At 53.0% G+C, this 22,626-nt stretch overlaps 1 protein-coding gene across 3 annotated transcripts in view; it reads right to left on the bottom strand.

Annotated features, from left to right (window-relative positions):
* Nucleotides 1-22,626, bottom strand: part of TMEM184B (transmembrane protein 184B) — a 49,733-nt gene continuing 27,107 nt past the window's right edge. For 2 of the 3 annotated variants that reach the window (XM_053585881.1, XM_053585882.1), the window contains 7 exons: nt 13,322-13,412; nt 12,745-12,820; nt 10,057-10,148; nt 9,113-9,282; nt 8,457-8,651; nt 3,270-3,290; nt 1-2,392 (listed from right to left, as the gene is read on the bottom strand). In XM_053585881.1, coding sequence (XP_053441856.1) covers nt 2,151-2,392; nt 3,270-3,290; nt 8,457-8,651; nt 9,113-9,282; nt 10,057-10,148; nt 12,745-12,820; nt 13,322-13,412 — 887 coding nt within the window. In that variant the 3' untranslated portion in view covers nt 1-2,150. The remainder of the gene's footprint in view (nt 2,393-3,269; nt 3,291-8,456; nt 8,652-9,112; nt 9,283-10,056; nt 10,149-12,744; nt 12,821-13,321; nt 13,413-22,626) is intronic. The other variant, XM_053585883.1, reaches the window with a different exon arrangement.

Genomic DNA, 22,626 nt, shown 5'->3' with positions numbered 1-22,626 from the left:
GAGATTTCAATACAATCTATATTATCTCATATATATATTTCTTCCTCACTTTATTTGTTCACTTCTGTCACGCATTTAAAATGTCACAGAGACCAAAATAGAACGGCTTTCTGGTGGAACTCATAGCAGTCACACGACAAGATACAAAACTAGGGGACTCTGTCTTCTCATACATCATACAATTAATTTTTCAAGTATCTTTTATGTACAAAGAGCTACTCTATCTGGAAAAAATTAAAAAAAAAAAAAAAAAGACAAGGTAGGTTATGCATCCTAGGAAGGAGGAGATGGAGCAGTCTGGCAGGTGTTCCTAACCTGGTGTCACCAGGGACCACTAGCTCACTGCCCCTGAGCTCCTCCCACCCCCAGCCACCATGTGGGCAGACAGTGCTGGGCAAAGACCAAGGGGGCCAGGAACAAGCAACACACTTTGGCCTGAAGGAGAAAGGAAATCGAATCAGAGAAACAGATTCAAGAAAGCAAATATAGGGGAGAACCACAGCTGCTCTCAGCCTGTGCCTGCTCTGCCCTCCTGGGCAGCTCCAGGACAGCTGGCATCCCCAGATGGGCGTCTAAGAACTGACCTCCAGTACCCCACATGGAGACCTCTGGACTCCCCCTCCCACCCACCCAAAGGTTGGCTTGGCCACAGGGAAGAAAAAAGGCCAAACAGATGGCTGAGACTTGACCCTCATCACAGATTCCAGGAGGGACCCTGTTCATTCCAGGAGGGACCAAAACAAAGATTCCACGGTGAATGCCAGAGATGAGGGCCTTCTCCCTCCACCTACTTCCCATGGCTATTGCAGCCCTAACCCAAGTACTGTCTGGGTTTGAAATGCCAGGGGACTCTGTCTATAGGAGCATGCACTTTGTCCTAAGGCTCTTCCTAAACCAGGGGCCAAGTAATCCCAGCCTGTCTGGGGGCTCCAGCCCTGGGAAGCCCCAGGTATATGGGTATGAAGGGGGCGAGGGAAGAGGACTTGGTGGTCCTGTCCACTCCTGAGGCCTGAGGGATCTTGGCCAGTGCTGGAGATTTGAGTGCCAGCAGCTTAGCAAGAAGCCCCCAGAGAGTGTCTGGGACAGACAGGGGGTAGGGAGGGAGCTTCCATATGTGACTAAGGCACAGAAAAGGGGGGGGGGGTAAAGGAGGCCCTGTGGGTACAGGAACCTGGGAGAGGGGTCTGAGACCACTGCTGCCACCTCCTAGCTGCATGGCCATCCTTCCCATTCTCCCCTCTGGACTGTCTTCCTCCGGAAGCTGGTCTGAAATGCCCGACTCAGACCTTTCCCCTGAAACAGGAGGGAGAAGCTCCAGGGAGAGACTAGGAGCCAGCAGAGGATCTAGCTATTCAGCCTGGGAAGGAGGGTGAGGAGCCCCTGCACAGCCCAGAACTCCCCCCAGAACTTTATTAAGAAGGACCCCATCAAGAGGGCACTACAGGCTGCGGGCTGTCCTCAGCAGGCTGAGAGGAAGGGGCACGAGGCAGGCAGCGGTACAGCCATGGCAAGGACACCCAGGGGCCAGAGGGCCCTACTTCAATAGAAGAAGGCCCCAGAGGGCCCTGAGTACCCTTCTTAGGTGGGACCCATGGCTCTTGGGGTCTGGCTCTGATCCTTGCAGCATGCCAGGTTGGCCTGGGTCAGGAGTGGGGTCCACAGAGCATCCCCATTTCCTCCTCCTGCCCAGGATGAGGCAAATCTAGCATTGGACAAAGGTAGACAGGGGAGGGGAGCAGTCAGGAAGAGCCCAGGTCAGAGTATTGCACAGTATGTGCGGTGGGCTGGGCCTGCTGATCTTGCCTGGGAGTCTTGTCGGGGAGGGACACCTAGAAGGCTGCAGCCACTAGTCCACACACAGCACGTGGCCTGGGCACAGCTAGTCCCACTGTGCTGCACCACAGCCCTCTGTCCCTTGTTGGGGCAGTGCAGGGGCAGCCATGTAAGAATATTCCTGAAGCCTCGTGGGTGAGCCTGGGTAGACAGCATCTGGCCGCTCCTCTGGAAGCGATATGTGAGTGTTTCTGGTCCAATAAATAAAGGGCAACATCAAAGCTGTGCCAGCTCCCTCTGGCTTGGCCGTGAGGCTGGAGGTGGGCGCAGCTTGCTGTCGGCCAAGGTGCCAGCACTCTCCCCACCACAGCCTGCACCTAGAACTCATCGTCAGAGCTGAGCAGGAGAGTCTTCTCGTTGTCGCGGGCGCCACTGAGGCTGTGGGAGCGTGAGAGACTGTGGGCACTTCCGCGCCAGGTAGGCCCAGGCTCCAGCGTGGACTGCTGCGTGTACTGCTGGTAGGCGGGTGAGAAGTTGTGGATGGCGTCCTGCACGATGTCATGTGGGTTCATGGTCTCCTTGAGACTGCTAGAGATGCTCTTCATGGGGGCACAGCGGCCTGCAGGGCAGGAAGGGCAGCAAGAGGGAGGCTGCTCAGCCCTTGCCCCTTATGCTGGGGCAGCACCCCCACCCCAAGGCTGTCGTTTAACCACTCCTCCTGGAGTAGAGGATGGGCCCCAGGACATGAGAAAGGTCAAAGATATGACTCCCATGGCTGGGGAGTGGGAGTGACGAGCAGCCAGGGAGCCCCAAAGAGGTGGCTCAGATGTCAAAGGGTCACTGCAGCCAAGTTAGGCAGATGGGAAGGGACCCAGGATGCCCCAAAGAGGCTAGGAAGGGCTCAGTACTGACTGAATTTGGGTACACTAGGGATGAGTGGCCTGGGCTCCACAGGTGCCAGGCTCCTGCCCCCACACCTAGGGAGAGGGTCCAGGGACCAGCCCTGCCCAAACCAGGCTGGCCTACACCCTCATGTAGGTCCCCGCCCCCCATATGTGCTTCCTCTTCAGCTGCTAACGAATCACCCCCAGGGGCTCACACAGAATACCCCAGGCCACAAAGCTGAGCTATAAGGCTCCAACTCAGGAACCCAGTTGGAGTTTGGGTTGAGACATCAGATTCAAACTATGAGCTCTTCTCTCCTTCGTGTTCTCTGCCATGGAAACATCACTAAATCCCCACAGATCCCATGAATGAGCTCTTATGCCCCTAGAACTCAGCAGGGAACATTGCAGAACGAGAGACCTGGACAGAAGCAGCAAGCTCTATGAAGGGTAGCTCCTGGCAGGTAGGCACTCTGGGCTCTCCCACCCAGGGGTGTCTGTGGGGAAAAGACGAGGACACAGAGAAGGAACTACACAAAGAGAGAGGCATGCTGGTGACAGTGACCAGAACTGACGTGCAGGACAGACGTGTAGACCCAGAGCACGACCTACCGTAAGGGCCGTACGTTGGCACTGCCCATGGCCAAACCCGCAGCAAAAGCAGGGCAAGGGGGGCGGGGAGAGAAGCAGAGAAATAGAGAAGACAAGAGACAGCTGAGTGAACAATGCCCCCACCCCCAGGCCCACCACTGCGACACTCCACATCCTTCTCTCCCCCTCCCCAGGTCCCATGGGCACCCAGGCAGCTCCAGGAGCACCCCTGGCGTTTGGGGGGATGTCCGCCTAGGGATGACTCCTCCCATGTCTGCCAAGGTATCACTACTCCCACAAGGCTAACACCAATAGGGACTATCCCGCCTGGCGGTCAGAGTTCTCCCTGCAGGTCCAGGTCAGGACACCCCATTCCACTGTTCTTCAGGCGCGATTAGAGCTACATACGGACCACACACTTTACAAACCTCAAAGCACTTCACAGACAAGGAAACTGAAGCTTAGACGGAGGAGCTACTTGTGTAGATCAAACAACAGAGCTGGCTTTGCACCCAAGCCTAACCTGAGGGCTGAGGGGGGCTGGGCCCTGGTAGAGGGTGGCCAAAGGGCCCAGGACGGCAGCAAGGCAGGCATGGGAGAACAGCAGCTTCCCCTCGCCATGCTGCTTGTTGGTAGGTGTACCTGGGCTGCCTTCCCACACTGCAGGTGTGTGGGAAGGCAGCCCAGGCTGACAGCACAGAACCTCTCCAGAGTGCCACAGTGAAAAATGGTCTCTGTGCAGCCCCACCTGCCCCTTGGGGTGGCTCCAGGCTCCATGTCCAAGTGCAGTTGCCCTCAACAATGCATGGGTATTTGCTAGATGCTTCCAACTGGGGGCACCAACTTGAAAGCCAACAGAGGGTCAGCCACAGCAACTAAAGACTGAGAAAGTGACCAAGGGTCCCCTGCAAGCAAGCGTGCTGGGAGAACAAAGCCAGCGTAGGCATCGCAGGGCCTCTTCCCAGCAAGTTGAGGGGGAGGAAGTGGGGCCTTCTACACGCCACTCCACTCACACAGGGCCTCGAGGGCCTGGTGGCAGGGCCTGGTGAAGGGGGTTTCTTGCTGTCAGCCACTTGGGAAGGACCCCTAGGTAGATGTGTTAGACTAGGAGGTTGTCCTCCCCCCAGTCCCAGTTTCAGACATTCCCAGCCTCCTCTTCCTCATCCCCCCTACACACACACACACACACACACACACACACACAGACATTCCCAGCCTCCTCTTCCTCATCACCCCACACACACACACAGACATTCCCAGCCTCCTCTTCCTCATCACCCCCCCCCCACACACACACACACACAGACATTCCCAGCCTCCTCTTCCTCATCCCCCCTACACACACACACACACACACACACACAGACATTCCCAGCCTCCTCTTCCTCATCCCCCCTACACACACACACACACACACACAGACATTCCCAGCCTCCTCTTCCTCATCCCCCCTACACACACACACACACACACACAGACATTCCCAGCCTCCTCTTCCTCATCCCCCCTACACACACACACACACACACACACACACAGACATTCCCAGCCTCCTCTTCCTCATCCCCCCTACACACACACACACACAGACATTCCCAGCCTCCTCTTCCTCATCCCCCCTACACACACACACACACACACACACAGACATTCCCAGCCTCCTCTTCCTCATCACCCCACACACACACACACACACACAGACATTCCCAGCCTCCTCTTCCTCATCACCCCACACACACACACACACACACACAGACATTCCCAGCCTCCTCTTCCTCATCCCCCCTACACACACACACACACACAGACGTTCCCAGCCTCCTCTTCCTCATCCCCCCCTACACACACACACACACACACACAGACATTCCCAGCCTCCTCTTCCTCATCCCCCCTACACACACACACACACACACACACAGACATTCCCAGCCTCCTCTTCCTCATCCCCCCTACACACACACACACACACACACACACACAGACATTCCCAGCCTCCTCTTCCTCATCCCCCCTACACACACACACACACACACACAGACATTCCCAGCCTCCTCTTCCTCATCCCCCCTACACACACACACACACACACACACAGACATTCCCAGCCTCCTCTTCCTCATCCCCCCCTACACACACACACACACACACAGACATTCCCAGCCTCCTCTTCCTCATCCCCCCCACACACACACAGACACACACACACACAGACATTCCCAGCCTCCTCTTCCTCATCCCCCCCTACACACACACACACACACACATTCCCAGCCTCCTCTTCCTCATCACCCCCTACACACACACACACACACACACAGACATTCCCAGCCTCCTCTTCCTCATCCCCCCTACACACACACACACACACAGACATTCCCAGCCTCCTCTTCCTCATCCCCCCCTACACACACACACACACACAGACATTCCCAGCCTCCTCTTCCTCATCCCCCTCTACACACACACACACACAGACATTCCCAGCAGCCTCCTCTTCCTCATCCCCCCCTACACACACACACACACAGACATTCCCAGCCTCCTCTTCCTCATCCCCCCCTACACACACACACACACAGACATTCCCAGCCTCCTCTTCCTCATCCCCCCCCACACACACAGACATTCCCAGCCTCCTCTTCCTCATCCCCCCTACACACACACACACACAGACATTCCAGCCTCCTCTTCCTCATCCCCCCTACACACACACACACACAGACACACACACAGACACACACACAGACATTCCCAGCCTCCTCTTCCTCATCCCCCCCTACACACACACACACACAGACATTCCCAGCCTCCTCTTCCTCATCCCCCTCTACACACACACACACACACACACACAGACATTCCCAGCCTCCTCTTCCTCATCCCCCCTACACACACACACACACACAGACATTCCCAGCCTCCTCTTCCTCATCCCCCCCTACACACACACACACACACAGACATTCCCAGCCTCCTCTTCCTCATCCCCCTCTACACACACACACACACACAGACATTCCAGCCTCCTCTTCCTCATCCCCCCTACACACACACACACACACACAGACATTCCCAGCCTCCTCTTCCTCATCCCCCCCTACACACACACACACACACGGACATTCCCAGCCTCCTCTTCCTCATCCCCCCCTATACACACACACACACACAGACATTCCCAGCCTCCTCTTCCTCATCCCCCCCTACACACACACACACACAGACATTCCCAGCCTCCTCTTCCTCATCCCCCCTACACACACACACACACACACACACACACAGACATTCCCAGCCTCCTCTTCCTCATCCCCCTACACACACACACACACAGACATTCCCAGCCTCCTCTTCCTCATCCCCCCCTACACACACACACACACACACATTCCCAGCCTCCTCTTCCTCATCCCCCCCTACACACACACACACACACAGACATTCCCAGCCTCCTCTTCCTCATCCCCCCCTACACACACACACACACACAGACATTCCCAGCCTCCTCTTCCTCATCCCCCTCTACACACACACACACACAGACATTCCCAGCCTCCTCTTCCTCATCCCCCCTACACACACACACACACACACAGACATTCCAGCCTCCTCTTCCTCATCCCCCCCTACACACACACACACACACAGACATTCCCAGCCTCCTCTTCCTCATCCCCCCCTACACACACACACACACACAGACATTCCCAGCCTCCTCTTCCTCATCCCCCTCTACACACACGCGCACACACACACACAGACATTCCCAGCCTCCTCTTCCTCATCCCCCCTACACACACACACACACACAGAGACATTCCCAGCCTCCTCTTCCTCATCACCCCTACACACACACACACACACACACACAGACATTCCCAGCCTCCTCTTCCTCATCCCCCTCTACACACACGCGCACACACACACACAGACATTCCCAGCCTCCTCTTCCTCATCCCCCCTACACACACACACACACACAGAGACATTCCCAGCCTCCTCTTCCTCATCACCCCTACACACACACACACACACACACACGGGCATTCCCAGCCTCCTCTTCCTCATCACCCCCTACACACACACACACACACACACACAGACATTCCCAGCCTCCTCTTCCTCATCCCCCCTACACACACACACACACACACACACAGACATTCCCAGCCTCCTCTTCCTCATCCCCCCCTACACACACACACACACACACACACACACACACAGACATTCCAGCCTCCTCTTCCTCATCCCCCCTACACACACACACACACACACACACACACGCACAGCCTGGGAGCCAAGGCTGCCCTCCTGGCTTACAACTTCTCTGCTCGGCAGCAAGTCACCCTGGGAGCTCTTAAAGAGTTGGCACACCCTGTCTGCGAGCCCAGACCGAGACCGATTACTGAGGAATGAGGGTGGGGCTGACTCCTGCACTTTTTAAAAGCTCTCTGGGGCATTTTCCTACACAACTGGGGCAGCTAACCACTGTTATAGTGAGGAGGAAGATCAGCAGGTGTAAAAAGCAAGCTGTTAAATGCTATTAGCATCTGAGTCTATTTCTTAGAAGTAATCAGGGTTTTTTGTTAAAACACACACACACACACACACACACACACACACACACACACAGAGGCAGCGCCTGTGGCTCAGTGGGTAGGGCACCAGCCTCATATACCGAGGGTGGCGGGTTCGAACCTGGCCTCAGCCAAACTGCAATGAAAAAATAGCCGGGCGTATGGTGGGCGTCTGTGGTCCCAGCTACTTGGGAGGCTGAGGCAAGAAAATCACCTAGGCTCAGGAGTTGGAGGTTGCTATGAGCCACGGCACTCTACTAACAGCGATACAGTGAGACTCTTTCTCTACAAAAAAAAAAAAAAAAAATACACACATACACATGAACTTCAGAGATGAGAGAACTATAAGACAAATGGATAACCACACACAGTGCTAGGTGTCAGAAGCCCTCAGAAATCTGTCTATTCATTATAGGCTCTGTCCCCACTTTCAAATATACCATCTTGGGTGTCCACAGTTGAACCTGCAGGAGACAAGTAGGCTAAGTCCCCAGGACCAATTGGTAGTACTCATGCAAGGGTGTTCCTCCTTGTCCTGCCCCCAACCTCGACCTCTGCAGCCCCCTCCCCACATGTAAACTGGGGATCCCATGACTCTGGAAGGTGGGGGGACCCTGGCTCATACCTTGCGCGTCCAGCCTCTTGTCAGCATAGACCTTATAGGTGAAAGCATGCCGCAGAGCCAGGGCTGCAAAGAACATCTCCACACAGATGATGAAGTCCTGGTAGCCAGCTGCCACAGTACCCTCGCCCACTGACACACGGGCTGAGTGGATCTTAGGGATGGCCCCACACTTCTCCAGGATGGCCAGAAGCATGCCTGGATAGGAAGCACAGGAGTCTGGACCCAGACTGGACCCCTTCCCAGAGTCATTCCCCATGCTGCTCTTCCCGATGCCTGTGTACCCCAGTAAGGATGGGAATGGGTCACCACTGCCTGTGCAAGGTGGGAATGGCGACACGAAGACTTGGCCTCTGGAAACCCTACTCTCCCAGCTCCTGACCAGCTACTAAAATAGAGACATCATAGTAGATTATACGGGTCCCCTCATCCAAAGCTCCCTAGTTCCTGTGAAAAGCCCTTGAAGAATCCCAATTTTGCTGTCAGCAAGGGCCCAGTGGACTGAGTCCCCTGGAGCTCCAGGCCAGGCTCGTCCAGGACAGTCCACAGCCTGAGGCACACAGCCACCAGGGTCAGGGAACAGAGGGAGGGCCGAGGCTCAGCTGACAGGGCACATGGGAGGTGTCGCAGCACCCTGGGGGGGGGGGGAGAGGGCTCACCCTGCCAGAAGGAGAGAAAGATGACAGACTTGACCATGAAGAACTTGAGGACGGGGCTGTAGGGGCTGAGCAGCTCCCGGGTGGCAAAGTAGAAGAGGAAGAGGGCGTAGAGGGCCAGGCTGACAGAGATGTTGTAGATGATGGTCACATAGAGGTAGCCGCTGGTGACGCTGCAGGATGGGAACATCCTCTGGCTGGACAAATCCGTGCAGTGGATGGAGCCCTCCCCACACACTCCTGTGTCCGACCCCCACAGCTCTTAGCTGCACTCCCGGAGCAGAGCTCAGTGAGCTCCTAAAGGAGGGCGGGTGATCACAGCTCCAGGACTGGCCAGCTTGCGGCCTCTGCTTCTCTCACAGGCGTGTCTAAGCTCTGGTGCCCACACTCCTGATGTTGGACACCCATGTGAAAACCCCAACAGTCCAATGACAGGCATCAAAGTAGGTGACATGGCCAAGTCACACCCCCTGACTTCAGTTTGCTCCCTTGCCCTGGTGGGGCTACCGTGTGGGTCCCAGAAAGTATGTGTATCACTTGCAACCACAGGGCCAGACGCATAGTTACTGGTGCTAATCCCCAAAAGACAGGTGTGTGGACAATGTATACAGCAGGGGCTGTATGCCCTAGAGCCTGGGACTGCCCCTGACCTCACTCCCTGTCTCAGGAAGAGTTGCTGCCCTATCCCCTCATGGCACCACTCTGCAGCCCCCATGTGGACACAGCTAGCACCAAGGACTCATTCCTGGGTCAACAGTAGGGTCAAAGACAAGGGTGCCCACTGCTAGGCTCAGGCTCAGGGAATTGTGAGTGGCATAGCACATGGAAGGTCACAGCTGTGGGGCCCATCTGATGGCCCTTTCCCTGAGCCAGGGCACCAGCCTAGGCAGGGCACCACCCCACACCCACACTCCTCTTCCATGCATAAGGGAGGGCCCACTACTTACTCAAAGTCCCCGTCTCGGTACTTGCCGAAGGCCTGGAGGATCACGGTGCTGACTGCCATGAGTGGCTTCACCACACAGAACTGCAGGGTGGCCTGTTTGGGAGAGAGAAGGTCAGGAATTGAGAAGGAGCAGGGGTCCTGCTGGAGGAAATGGCCACCCAGGGAGAAGAGGTGGGCGGGGGCCTCCTCTTATCTGCCCCATCCACTCCTGGTCTGGTTCCTGGTGAGCCGGGCTTCCCCATCATTCCTGGTCTGGTTCCTGGTGAGCCGGGGCTTGGAGTGGAGATGACCCACAGGAACACCAGCTGGGGAGCTGGAAGCAGCTCAGAGCTTGTGGACTCCAAAATCCTGAGCTAAGTGTGAAATGCATCCTGGCCAGCTCCTAGCTGTAGTAGCCAGGACAGTCCTAGCCTCTGAGTGCAGACCCACTGGTGAAATGGACACATGCCAGGGTCACTGCTTTGGGGATGGCAAAGCTAGACAGTCAGTACCTTCTTGGAGGAATCTCACCTCTGAGCATTTAGTAAAGGCTCCTGCTGGCTTGCCTGGCCCCTGAAAGAATTCCTTAGCCTGGTGCTCCCATTTCCCTACAGAGGCCTTAGTAAACTCAAGGGGAATCCGCAGTGCCCATAAAAACACCAGAATCACCATTCTCCTGGAAACAAATAAATTTAAGCCACAAGGCCCCTCTGGAGAAGCTAAAGGCCAATCAGTAAGATGAAGCTAGTATGGCTCCAAACAGGGTGAGGAGCCTAGAGCAGAAAATGTGACCTGCTGAAGCCTCAGTGTCTGCCCTGAGGGGGCATCAGAGGAGGGGAGCCCAGGAACTGCACCATGGGGCTGATTCATGGAGAGGCATGTAGACAGGACAGAGGTGTGGTCCCTTTCTCAGGAAGCCCCAGAAAATTTCCCTGACCCCACACCCCACCTGGAGGAAGTGGGACCTGCACCCTCCGGGAAAAAAGGAAGAGTGGCAGTTTGCACAATTGGAGTTACGAGCCTGGCAACGGGCTGGAGCTCTTCTGTGTCAGCTCACTTGGTGCTCCAAGATGTGGGAAACACCATCGTACCCACCTTACAGATGAGGAAACTGAAGCACAGAGAAGCTGAAGTGGCAGAAGGAGCATCAGAGCCCAAGCTAGCAGGCCCCAGAGTCATCGCCCAGCTATACCCTGAACCACTCAACAGTTCCCAGCCAGGCTAGACACCAGGGTCAACTGGGGGAGCTTTAATCAAGTGCCAGGTCTCTGAGCTCCATTCCAGACCTCCTCAGTCGGGCTGGAGTGAGAGGATGGCTGATCTGGGACTCTCCACTTGTAACAAGCTCTCCAGAAGATGCAGACCCTGGGAACTGGCCTGAGGATGTCTAAGGCCCACCATGTGCCCGCCACGGTAAAGGGATGAAGAGGCGTTCTTTGTTCTCTGTCCTCTTACTACCTCTCCCTGTCACCTCGAGGATTGACAGCATAACATCTGAGCCCACAGGGCTAGGGAACAATTTACAGCAAGGCCAAGCTAGCTAAGAATCATGAGATCAAAACTTTGTAGACAATATAATCATTAAACAAGGCAGTGAGTCACAGTTGGGCTGGAACCTGGGTGGCTAAACCAACTAGTAAACAATGGCTCTGAATGCCCCACCCTGAGCCCAGGACAGTTTTAACTCTTTCCCCGTGGTTCTAGAGCAGAGATTCTGAATTTAGAAACATACTAGGAAGGAAGATCTGGAAAAAGAACTGGCGACCTGGCCTGTCCAGGTAGATGCCTGTGGGTATGCCCATACTAAGGGCCTGCATCCCACACGGAAGGGAGCAGAAGGGCTGGCCCTCTCCCGGTTGTGGGTTTTGTTTCCTCTTGTGACTACTCCTGGTGATGCTGGAGAGGCTGACGGAGGCCCTGGGGAGTCCCAGAGGAGACTGATGAGAGGTCACAAAGACTACACGTGGCTCAACCCCACCTCCTAAGACAGGATGTCACAGGCTTTCTGCAGCACTGTGTCCACCTGCAGGCTCTCATCTGTTTCTCTCAGCCATCTCTTGAGATCACTGTCATTACGCCCAGTGATGGGCATAAAGCTCAGACAGGTTAAGTAAATTATCCAAGGTTGCATAGTCAGAGAAGCTAGTATCAGAGCGGATGGTCAGACACCTGGGCCTACACACACAGCGCAACCTTGAGGCCTCTACCCTGGCTACTGTAAACCACCCTCAGGGAGGGTAGCTGAGGAAGTCAGAGAGGTTGGACTGCCAAATGGGAAAGGGGGACAAGACCAGAGAGATAGCACTCGCCTGTTCTGACTTGTATCTCTGACGCAAAAACCCTCCTGCCCTCTAGCTGTAGCTGATGAGAACCTCCATAAGCTTCCTCTGATTTTCACACATCAAGACTTGGTCAAAAACAAGCAAGAGTTTGGGACCAGCTCCTGCCCAAAGCTGAACCAGACACTCCCAGGACACCAGGACTCCCAGCACAGCCCCTCTGAACACACGCTGTGAACATGGTACCTTCCTAACAGTCTGAGGAGGCTGGTGCTGGGTGCTGGGAGTTTGGAGGGCTCATAGTGAAATGAGCCTCCACAGGTGGGGGTCGGGCAGCCTGTGGGTGCTCCCCACCCCTGCCAGGGTGCAGACCCAGACTCCAAGTCCCAAGCCTGCTCCTCCTGACCTGGGCAACTACCCAGGGCACACACCTGTTTGCAGAACCGCAGAAATCCGATGGAGTAAGTCTTTCCCCAGAGGCAGCACGTGCCGTACATACAGCTGGACCTGGAAGAGACAAGTGCATGAGAAGGGGGTGCTGAATGAAGAATCAGGATGTGGGAAAGGTTGCGGTTGGGGACAGCTGCCCTCCAGTGCATTCAGACAAGCTGGGCTGAGGTCTGGAGCAGCCCTGGAGCCCAAGGCCAAACACAGGAGAGCAGGGCAGAGTGTCTGCCTGTGCCATGGGCCATGAGGGATACAGGCCTGCTCCAGCCAAGGGGGTGACAAACCAAACTGGACAGCACTGAGTGGAAAAACAGCAGGAGGCAGAAACAGACAAACAGGAAAGGACTGAGGCCGAGACAGGAAGAGAGAGAGAACAAGCCAGAGGGGCCCTCCCCAGAGGTCAAATGAACGGTCTTGCTCAGGAAGTGCAGGAAGAGTGCAGCAGGTCAAGATCAGAGGCAGAGACAGACTATATGTCCAGCTGACACCAGAGCAGCTCAAAGAACATCAGGCCCAGGAATATGGGGTGCTTTGAGGGCTCCCAGGGCTGGTCAGACTCACTCGATGGGCTTCCCCCTGATCTCCGCCATGATGGAGCTCTCTCCCCCGAGGTACTCGTAGCACAGGCTCAGGAAGTTATAGATGACCAAGGCTGTGGAAAGTACCCAGAGAGAACCACTGAAATCAGCAGAGCAGGTCACAGACAGCGGACTTCTCCATAGCAGTGAGATGAAGGCACCATGGCCACACACAGCAGCAGAGAGCACCCTCGGGGACAGACGGATGTGCAAAGAAGCCCATGAAAGGAACACGCAGTTATAGTCCATTGGTCAGTGCACAATCAGCACAGCTGCATCACCTTACTCAGGGTGCACATCTGTGCTGGGCAGGGTCTGACTGCTACCAGAGCAGGACCGTGTGGGGACACTGAGGTCAGGGTGGGCGCTTTGCGGGCTGGCACTGTGTGCATTCTGGGGTGAAATGGTGGTGGCTTTATAATTATTAGTTTTACACACTGTCTACAGAGACTTTGCAACAACAATGTAACTTTCTCCAGAGGGATCTTGGGAGAAATTCCAAGCAAGAATAAGATAGCAAAGTCTCCATCCACCCGCACAGGTGAGTGGTGTGTGCTCAGCTCTGTAAGCTGTGACAAAACACATGAGGCGGGCACAGGTTATAGTGCAAATGTCTTGGGAAGCTCAGCCAGCTCCACGGTGGGACACACTCAACATTCCCACGCAGACCCCAAATTCGTAACAGTGAGTGATGGCACAGCTACAGTCTGCGGCAAACGTCGATGCTATAAATACAGCAATTCTCAGTAACTAGTCTCCGGAGCAGAGGATTTCTGCTGCGTCAGCAAAACGAAGGCTACTGCCTACACGGTGACAGATGCACAGGAAGGTGCCAGGATGGAGGATGAGGTCAGGGGAACAGGTCAAGGAAGCCAGGCGGCCCTGCTGGCAGAGAGCTCCTTCCCATCCGAGCCAGCCAGCCCCGCAGCACAGAGCCCTGCATGGCTTTCAGTGCTGGCCCCTGCCCATGCTCACATCCCTCCCCAACAGCACTCAATGCTGCACCTGGCCTCAGGCAGGCTCTTCACTTCTCTGTGAAGACCCGCTGGATGGAGTGCCCTCCCCCTCCCGGCACTCCCAGGACCCTTCAAACCCAGCGGGGGTGCTGCATACTCTGAGAAGTCTCTGTCACCAGTGACCCGAATGGACATTAGTGCCTTCTCACCCATGGACCTGATCCAGCACACTGCCCAGTATTCTACCCTGTGTCACACTGACCTACTGTGACCCCCTGAAAGGAAGCCTTCTCCTTCCCCAGAACTTAGGAGTGACTCACAGCACACCCAAGGCACATCACAAACGTCTGACTGCCCCAATTGGACACAGAAGGCCCTGGCAACACGTTTTTAGGCAAAAGTGGCTTTCAGCGATTAGGAAAGGAACATACAGTATTTGGGGTACTTTAGGCCACTCACAGTTGCTCTTGACTCTTGTCACCAGGTAGCACCCTACACATAAGTGACACATAGCCTTTGATCATGCTTTGCTGTGACTGTCCCTTCACACACATAATAGCAGAGAGTTTGCAACGTGGCTCTACCTGTGTTGAGCCTCTCTAGGCCGGGCTTCAATTTCATCTTCTATTAATGGGGATCACAGGGGCAGACGGGGTTGTGAGTTTTAATGGAGTAGGTGAAGTATTCAAAAGGGTGGCCAGTGCTCAGTGGAGCTCTCTGGGCACTGGCTGTCCTGGCTCATACTGTTTGCCTGCCTGCCTTGCTCAGGATCAGATGCCCCTTGATGGGTTAGAGGCTGTGCCCTGCCTCCCTGGGCTGGAAGCAGCTTAGGATGTTTGGTGACAACAGAAGCCTCCACTAATCTCCAGAACCCACAATTCACTGGCAAGAATTCTGAAGCAGAGGGAAGAGGTGTGGGCACCAAGCAAGTCATCTAATGTCAGCCTGATAATGACCTTTGCCAAAAACCACACAAGACCCAGTGGAATAGATATAGCCACTCTAAGTTGGGTCCAGCTATACTGCGGCTGATGGTATCTCCCAAAGATGGCCACACCCTGTGATGTCTACACCCCTCCATTGAGAGGTAGGGTCTCAATTCCCTCCCTTTGCATCCAGGTGGATCTGGGTGACTTCAGCATAAGTGGTGTTTTAGGACATCAATTTTGGGGTCAGAAAAGTCCTCTTTCCTCTGGGACCCAGCCACCATGCTGGGAGGAAACACAGCTAGCCCCTATTAAAAGGCCACATACTGGCTTGGTGCCTATAGCTGAGTGGCTAGGGCACCAGCCACATACACCAGAGTTGGTGTGTTCAAATCCAGCCCAGGCCTGCCAAACAATGACAACTACAACCAAAAAATAGCCGGGCATTGTGGTGGGCACCTATAGTCCCAGCTACTTGGGAGGCTGAGGCAAGAGAATCACTTAAATCTAAGAGTTCGAGGCTGCTATGAGCTATGAGGCCCCAGCACTCTACCCAGGGTGACATAGTGAGACTCTGTCTCAAAAAAAAAAAAAAAAAAAAGCCACATGGAGAGTCTCACATGAAGGGAATTGAGGCCCTCAGCTGACAACCAGCATCAACTCCTGACACAAGAGTGCGCCTTCAGGTGACCCCCTGCCTGGCCTTTGAGTTCTGAGGCTCAGACTCCATGGAGCAGGAACAAACAATCCCCCTGTCCCCTGTCCAAATTCCTGACCTGCAGTATCTATGAACAAAATTAATGGTGCTTTATACTTGAACGTTCTGGTCAGATGAATGATTTAGCCTCAGTAAAGGGCACGTTCCCAGGATGAACCAGGATCTCTCACACCCCCAATAGTCTCATTCTGGCCCTATTGCCAAGTCCCAGAGGCAGACCCAGATGGGATGCCACCTCCTCTGTCCTGTCACTATGCTCATGTCACACACTACCTGTCCCTGTGATATATCCTGTCCTAATATGAGAGGCAGGAGAAAGCAGTGCAAGGAGCCATGGGCCCTGTAGCCAGACTGCCTGGGCGTGGACTGTGGTTCCACCACTCAGGAGCTGTGCAGCCTCACTCAAGTTTCTGAAGAGTTCCATGCCTCAGTTTCCTCATCCACAAGCTGAAGATATCTCCTTCCTAGAGGTGTTCAGGGGGCAAGGGGTTTAATGTATAGAGCTTTTTTTTTTTTTTTTTTTTTTATTGTTGGGGATTCATTGAGGGTACAATAAGCCAGTTACACTGATTACAACTGTTAGGTAAAGTCCCTCTTGCAATCATGTCTTGCCCCCATAAAGTGTGACACACACTAAGGCCCCACCCCCCTCCCTAATGTATAGAGCTTTAGATAGGGCTGAGCTCACAGGGAACAGTCCACAGTGTGTGGTCTATTATTCCCGTTGGACTGTAGGCTCCTTGTGGGCAGGAGTCCCACCCACAATGAGTCCCAGAGCGCCTGGTGACATACCCTTAATCAAAACCGAAGAAATGAGCAGACAGACAGACAGACAGGTGAGGCTGCCGAACTGACAGCTCAGGACGGTGGGGCAGGCAGGTGTTGCCTACTCTTAGTTTCCCTGCTGGAGCAGAGAAAGGGTTCCTTATCTCATAGAGGTGACAGGGGTATCCTGTCCCCAGGGTCAGACAGGTCCCACATGTTCAGCTTAATGTAAGAGACCATTTCTACCAGGCAAAGACAGAAGGCAGCTGCTTCCTGCCGGCAGAAGAAACCCGGCTGGCATCCCTCCGCAGACATTCTAAGGGGCTCTCTTCTCACCCCGAGACGTGAGGCTTTCTTTCCTCATCAAAGTTCTCTCACTGGGAGGTGCCTGCACAGAAAGTTACAGACAAGAGACTACTCTCTACTCAGCACCTCCCCCCCCACCGCCCGGTCAGCCAATGACCCAGTGACTGCCACGACACTGCCCTGAGGGTCCCCAGGGCTTCTGCCTGCAGCTCCCGGACATACCCTCTGCTTCTTCAGTCACCTACAGTGCCCTACCACGCTGTGCAGGACCTGATGGCTCAGGATACACCAGGCCACTCTAAGCTCCCCTCCGGTGTACCTTCAGTACTGAAGCTGGGTGCCAGCCTCTCTGCTACACAAACACTCTGCTTATCTGGAGAGACTTGGGGCATTCCATATTCCAAATAACTGGTATATGAGCCTTGAAAACTTACTTTTGACCATGTTAGAATTCCTTCTCAATAAGTAGGAGCCTCAAGACAGTCTTCCACCCCTTCTCAGTGACTGGTCACTCTGGTTGGGAACGAGTACAGTGTGCTGCACAGGGACCTGCGCGGCCCCGAGCTGCTCCCTGCAGCTCTCCTGCCCCTCCCTCCAGGCTGTTCTGGCCTTTGCTGATGCTGCTGAGTCCTGCTTCTTGCCACCCAAAGACTGTTTCTGACCTCTTCTCCACTGGCTCCTCCTTTCTTTCCTCGGATCGACTGAGCTCTTGTAATCCTTGGTTCTAACTGCCAGAGGCAGGGCCAGCAGGAGCTCTGGTCAGCAGGTACCACAGCCAGCCACACAGTCCTCCTGGCAACAAACCGGCCTTGGCTCATTTGTGGCCCTGTGCCTGTGGCCCTCAACTGTGTTGACCCAGCTGGACTCTATCAGAGAAGATGTTTCACTTTAGGACAGATGCCAGGAAGCTAAGTTTGTGCAAAATCCAAAACAGGATGAAGGAAGCATCACTCTCTAATTGTTTCTACCATGCACGTAAAATTTCTTTCCCAGCTGGGCGCGGTGGCTCACGCCTGTAATCCCAGCACTGTGGGAGGCTGAGGAGGGAGAATCGCTTGAGCTCAGGAGTTCGAGACTCGCCTGAGCGACAGTGAGACCCCGACTTGTGAAAAAAATGGAAAAACCCAGCCGGGGCGCTGCGGCAAGCGCCTGTAATCCCAGTGACTTCCGGAGGCTGAGGCAGCGGGGTGCCCGCAGCCCGAGTCTGAGGTTGTGGTGAGCTACCACGCCCACTGCACTCTGCTTAGGGGCATAGGGTGGGACCCTGTCTCAACAACAACAACAACAAAAAAAAAAGTAAAGAAATAAAAAATAAGCAACGAAATAAAATTTAAAAAAGCCAAAAAATTTAAAAAAAAAAAAAAAAAATTTCTTTCCCAAAGAGGAGTTCACACTTCCCAGGGGAAAAGCTGTTCCTTCACTACAAGTAGGAGCAACACTCTAACTCAGAGGCCCAGGTGTGAGTTTAGCCCTTACTATCTGGGTCATCTTGGGCAATTGCTACAACTGACTCAATTTTTTTCTACATTTGTAAAATGGGGATGGTAATATACACTCTGACAGGTAGCAGGGAGGTGAGAATGAGCTCACAGTGATGAAAAACGGGAAGTAAAACTGTGACATGCCACATAAGGTCCCTGCACCCCTGATCATGGAAATCCCCAAGGCTGTCACAGAGAGCCTCTTCAACCATCACCCCCCCCACAACCCCGCAACACCAATGAAATACTAAATACAATTGGGGGATGGTTCCCACCTGCCTCCATCTGCCCCATACACCTCTGGCGGCGCATCCTGTGAATCGCAGCCCTCACCAGAGGGCAATGCCACAGAGGGACCCTGGGCGTATCACTACTTCTCTGAGATTCAGCCCTCTCCTTAGAGAATGGGAACTCTAGCTCCAATTCAGCAGTTCATGGGTTGAACACACACTTACCTCCACTACCTTCCCTCCCTTCCCCTCAAAATGCCATTGAAATGAGAACAAATGGGGTTGGGGTACAAATCTTCTTCCAGGACAAGGAGAATGACAACAGAGGCAACAGACAAGAGGCACCAGTGAAACCTCTGGACAATACAGCCTGGGGAGCTGGGGAGCCAGGGAGAACCCCACTGAACCTTAACACTGAACGTGCCAGGCAGCTCCAAGGGCTGTGGGCGAGGGTGCAGATGGAAAACTGCTCAAAACTTGTTACTTTCAAGAGAGGCTGAGAAGGCTCTGCCCTTGAACATGGCGAGGGTCAGAAAATAAAAAGACTGAGTCTAAATACAAAGGGTAAGAGATCCCTGCAGGTCCCTTCTGTCACCCTGCACTCATAACTGTCCTGTGCTTTCCTCCACGCAGAAAAGGAGAAAATTACTCTCCAGAGAAACAGGCCTAGAATCAAAAGCCTTCATTTGGTAACTGCCCCTAATGCTGCATAAAAATGGCAGAGGAAACATCCCATGTTCTATCACTTAGCTGGGAGACCCAGTAATTTAAACCCTAATTCTTAAATATTAAAAATAGCTGAGGACACTAGATATTTGAAAAACGCTTCTAACACAAAGGTCAAAGACCAAAGCAAAGGAGTAGATGAAAGGAACTCAGGAGATAGAGATAATGCAGGTAACATTCTTCTGTTAACTATAATTAACATCCCCAGAGACAGCAGAGGCATTCTCTCCCCCATACCCACAACAAGGAGCTTTAAAAAAAAAAAGAGGTGGTGCTTGTGGCTCAGTGAGTAGGGCGCCAGCCCCATATACTGAGAGTGGTGGGTTTGAACCCAGCCCTGGCCAAACTGCAACAAAAAATAGCTGGGCATTGTGGCGGGTGCCTGTAGTTCCAGCTACTCGGGAGGCTGAGGCTGGAGAATCACCTAAGCCCAGGAGTTGGAGGTTGCTGTGAGCTGTGACACCACAGCACTCTACCAAGGGCGATGTAGTAAGACTCTGTCTCTTTAAAAAAAAAAAAAAAAAGCTTCTGACATTTAAAAATATATAAAGGAAATTCAAAAGTAAAAAGTTTTTTTCAAAAAACAAAAACTTACACCAACAAGCAAACGGGGCCAGGTACAGTGGCTTACCTCTGTAATCCTAGCACTCTGGGAGGCTGAGGCGGGTGGACAGCTTAAGCTCAAAGGTTCAAGACCAACCTGAGCAGGAGCAAGACCCATCTGTATTTTTTTTCTTTTTTTGAGACAGAGTCTTACTATGTCGCCCTCGATAGAGCGTCGGGGCATCACAGCTCACAGCAACCTCCAACTCTTGGACCTAAGCGATTCTCTTGCCTCAGCCTCCCAAGTAGCTGGGACTACAGGGGCCCACCACAACGCCCGGCTATTTTTTGGTTGTAGTTAGTCACTGTTGTTTGGCAGGCCCGGGCTGGATTTGAACCTGCCAGCTCCAGTGGATGTGGCTGGTGTCCTAGCTGCTGAGCTACAGGTGTCAAGCCCGTCTCTATTAAAAATAGAAAAAAATAGGCTCAGCGCCTGTAGCTCAGCAGCTAGGGCGCCAGCCACATACACCAGGGCTGGCAGGTTCAAACCCTGCCCTGGCCTGCTAAATAACAGTGACAACTACAACAAAAAATAGCCAGGCATTGTGGCGGGTGCCTATAGTCCCAGCTACTTGGGAGGCTAAGGCAAGAGAATCACTTAAGCCCAAGAGTTTGAGGTTCCTGTGAGCTGTGACACCACAGCACTCTACCAAGGGCAATGTAGTAAGACTCTGTCTCAAAAAAAAAAAAAAAAATTCAAGAGGAGAATGAATTCCAGCTTAGAATTATATACCCATCAAACACCCATCAAATAGCACAGTATAATAAAGATACTTTCAGATTCCAAAAACTAGACCTCCATGCACGCTCTTTCTCAGGAAAGATGTGCTCCAACAAGAGATAGCAAGCCACGAGCATCCATGGAGCAAGTGACTCAGCACAGAAACAAACACAAAGTCTGGGCTGACGCTGAATGAAAGAGCCAATGCAACAGCCGAGCACGGGGCCCCGGAAAGCAGGAGAGCCATCTAATCAAAAAGGAGATGGCTCCAAGAGAAATGTCACCAGGGAAAAAGCAGCACTCAGAGATTCCTGGATTAGTCTGGCTTTTCTGAGAGCATGATTTTTTTTTTTCAATTCAATTGGAGCATTTGGGAATAAATTAATGATAGGTGCACAAAAAACTGAACAAACGAAAAAGCAAGACAAGCAGTAACCAGAGCAAAAGCAGTTACGTAAAAAAAGGAAATGCAGCCTTGGGACACCACAAGGTTCAGCTATGAGCAGCGTCTGCAGGCACACAGTAAAACAAACCCTGAATGTGGATTTAGGAAAAGGAGGCCAGGTGTGGTGGCTCACGCCTATAATCCCAGTACTGTGGGAGGCTGAGGTTGAGGCCAGGAGTTCAAGACCAGCCTGGGCAAAACAGCAAGCTCTCATCTCTACAAAAACTAAGAAAAATCAGCCCGGTGCGGTAGCATGTGCCTGTAGTGGCAGCTACTCAGGACAATGAGGCAGGAGGATCACTTGAGCCCAGGCATTTAGAGTTGCAGGGAGCTATATTGATGCCACTACACTCTAGCCTGGGCAGCCAACATCCCGCCTCAAAAAAAAAAAAAAAAAAAAGAAAAAAGAAAGAAAGAAAGAAAAAATAGTGATACAGTCATACTGAAAAGATGAGCGAAATTAAGAGAGAGAGAGTGTGTGTGTGTGTGTGTGTGTGCATGCCAGGGGACCAATACCTAAATCAAAACCTTCTATAGTAGGACACCCCAATGTAAAACTATATAAAACTAAAAAAAAAAAGTATAAGTACAAGCATATTTTGAGGTTATTCTAGGAAAAGACAGTTAAAAGAGTTGAAAGTGCAGTGACCTTAGGAGTGAAAAAAACTGGACAGTTTTGGGCAGTGCCTGTGGCTCAAAGGAGTAGGGTGCCGGCCCCATATATGGGAGGTGGCGGGTTCAAACCCAGTCCCAGCCAAAAACTGCAAAAAAAAAAAAAAAAAAAAAAAAGGGACAGTTTTATGTTTCAATCATGTACCTATACAGGCAGTCCCTGAGTTACAAATATTGACTTATATACAACTCACTCTTACAAACGGAGGCTATATGGTAAATCCCTGAGTTATAAACATCCAACTGATGTATGATTCGCACTTACAAATGAAGGGTATTACAGATAATAGGTCAATGTACCTATTCCAACTTAAATACAAATTAAACTTAAGAACAAACCTACAAAACCTACCTCATTTTGTAACCCGAGGACTGTGTGTGTTACTTTAATAAAAGTAAAATTTAGTGTTTAAAAGCAGAATTTTGTTTAAAAAAAAAAAAAAAAGGCAACATCTGTGCAATGCCCAGCAATGTCTGGCAGGGGCTGGCAGACCTGAAATCGGAGTTCCCCACTGAGCCAACTCCCACCTCCCTGTGCCTGCCTGGCCTGCTCAGCTCTTGGAGCACAGAGGAGAAAAGGTGGAGGGACAAATGCGGGGGGAGGGATCTTTTTGAATTTTAAGGGACTCCTGGTCACTAACTCTGGGGGCAGTGCAGAAAGGGGCAAAGCCAGGGCCAGGCCCGCTGACTCGACACTAACGCTGTTGAACTCCAGGCCATCTGAACTCCACAGCAGCTG

This window comes from Nycticebus coucang, chromosome 3 (assembly GCF_027406575.1).
Source record: "Nycticebus coucang isolate mNycCou1 chromosome 3, mNycCou1.pri, whole genome shotgun sequence".
NCBI classification, from domain to species: domain Eukaryota; kingdom Metazoa; phylum Chordata; class Mammalia; order Primates; family Lorisidae; genus Nycticebus; species Nycticebus coucang.
The sequence above is the reverse complement of the archived record's forward strand: the minus strand, read 5'-3'. Positions and strand labels throughout refer to the sequence as shown.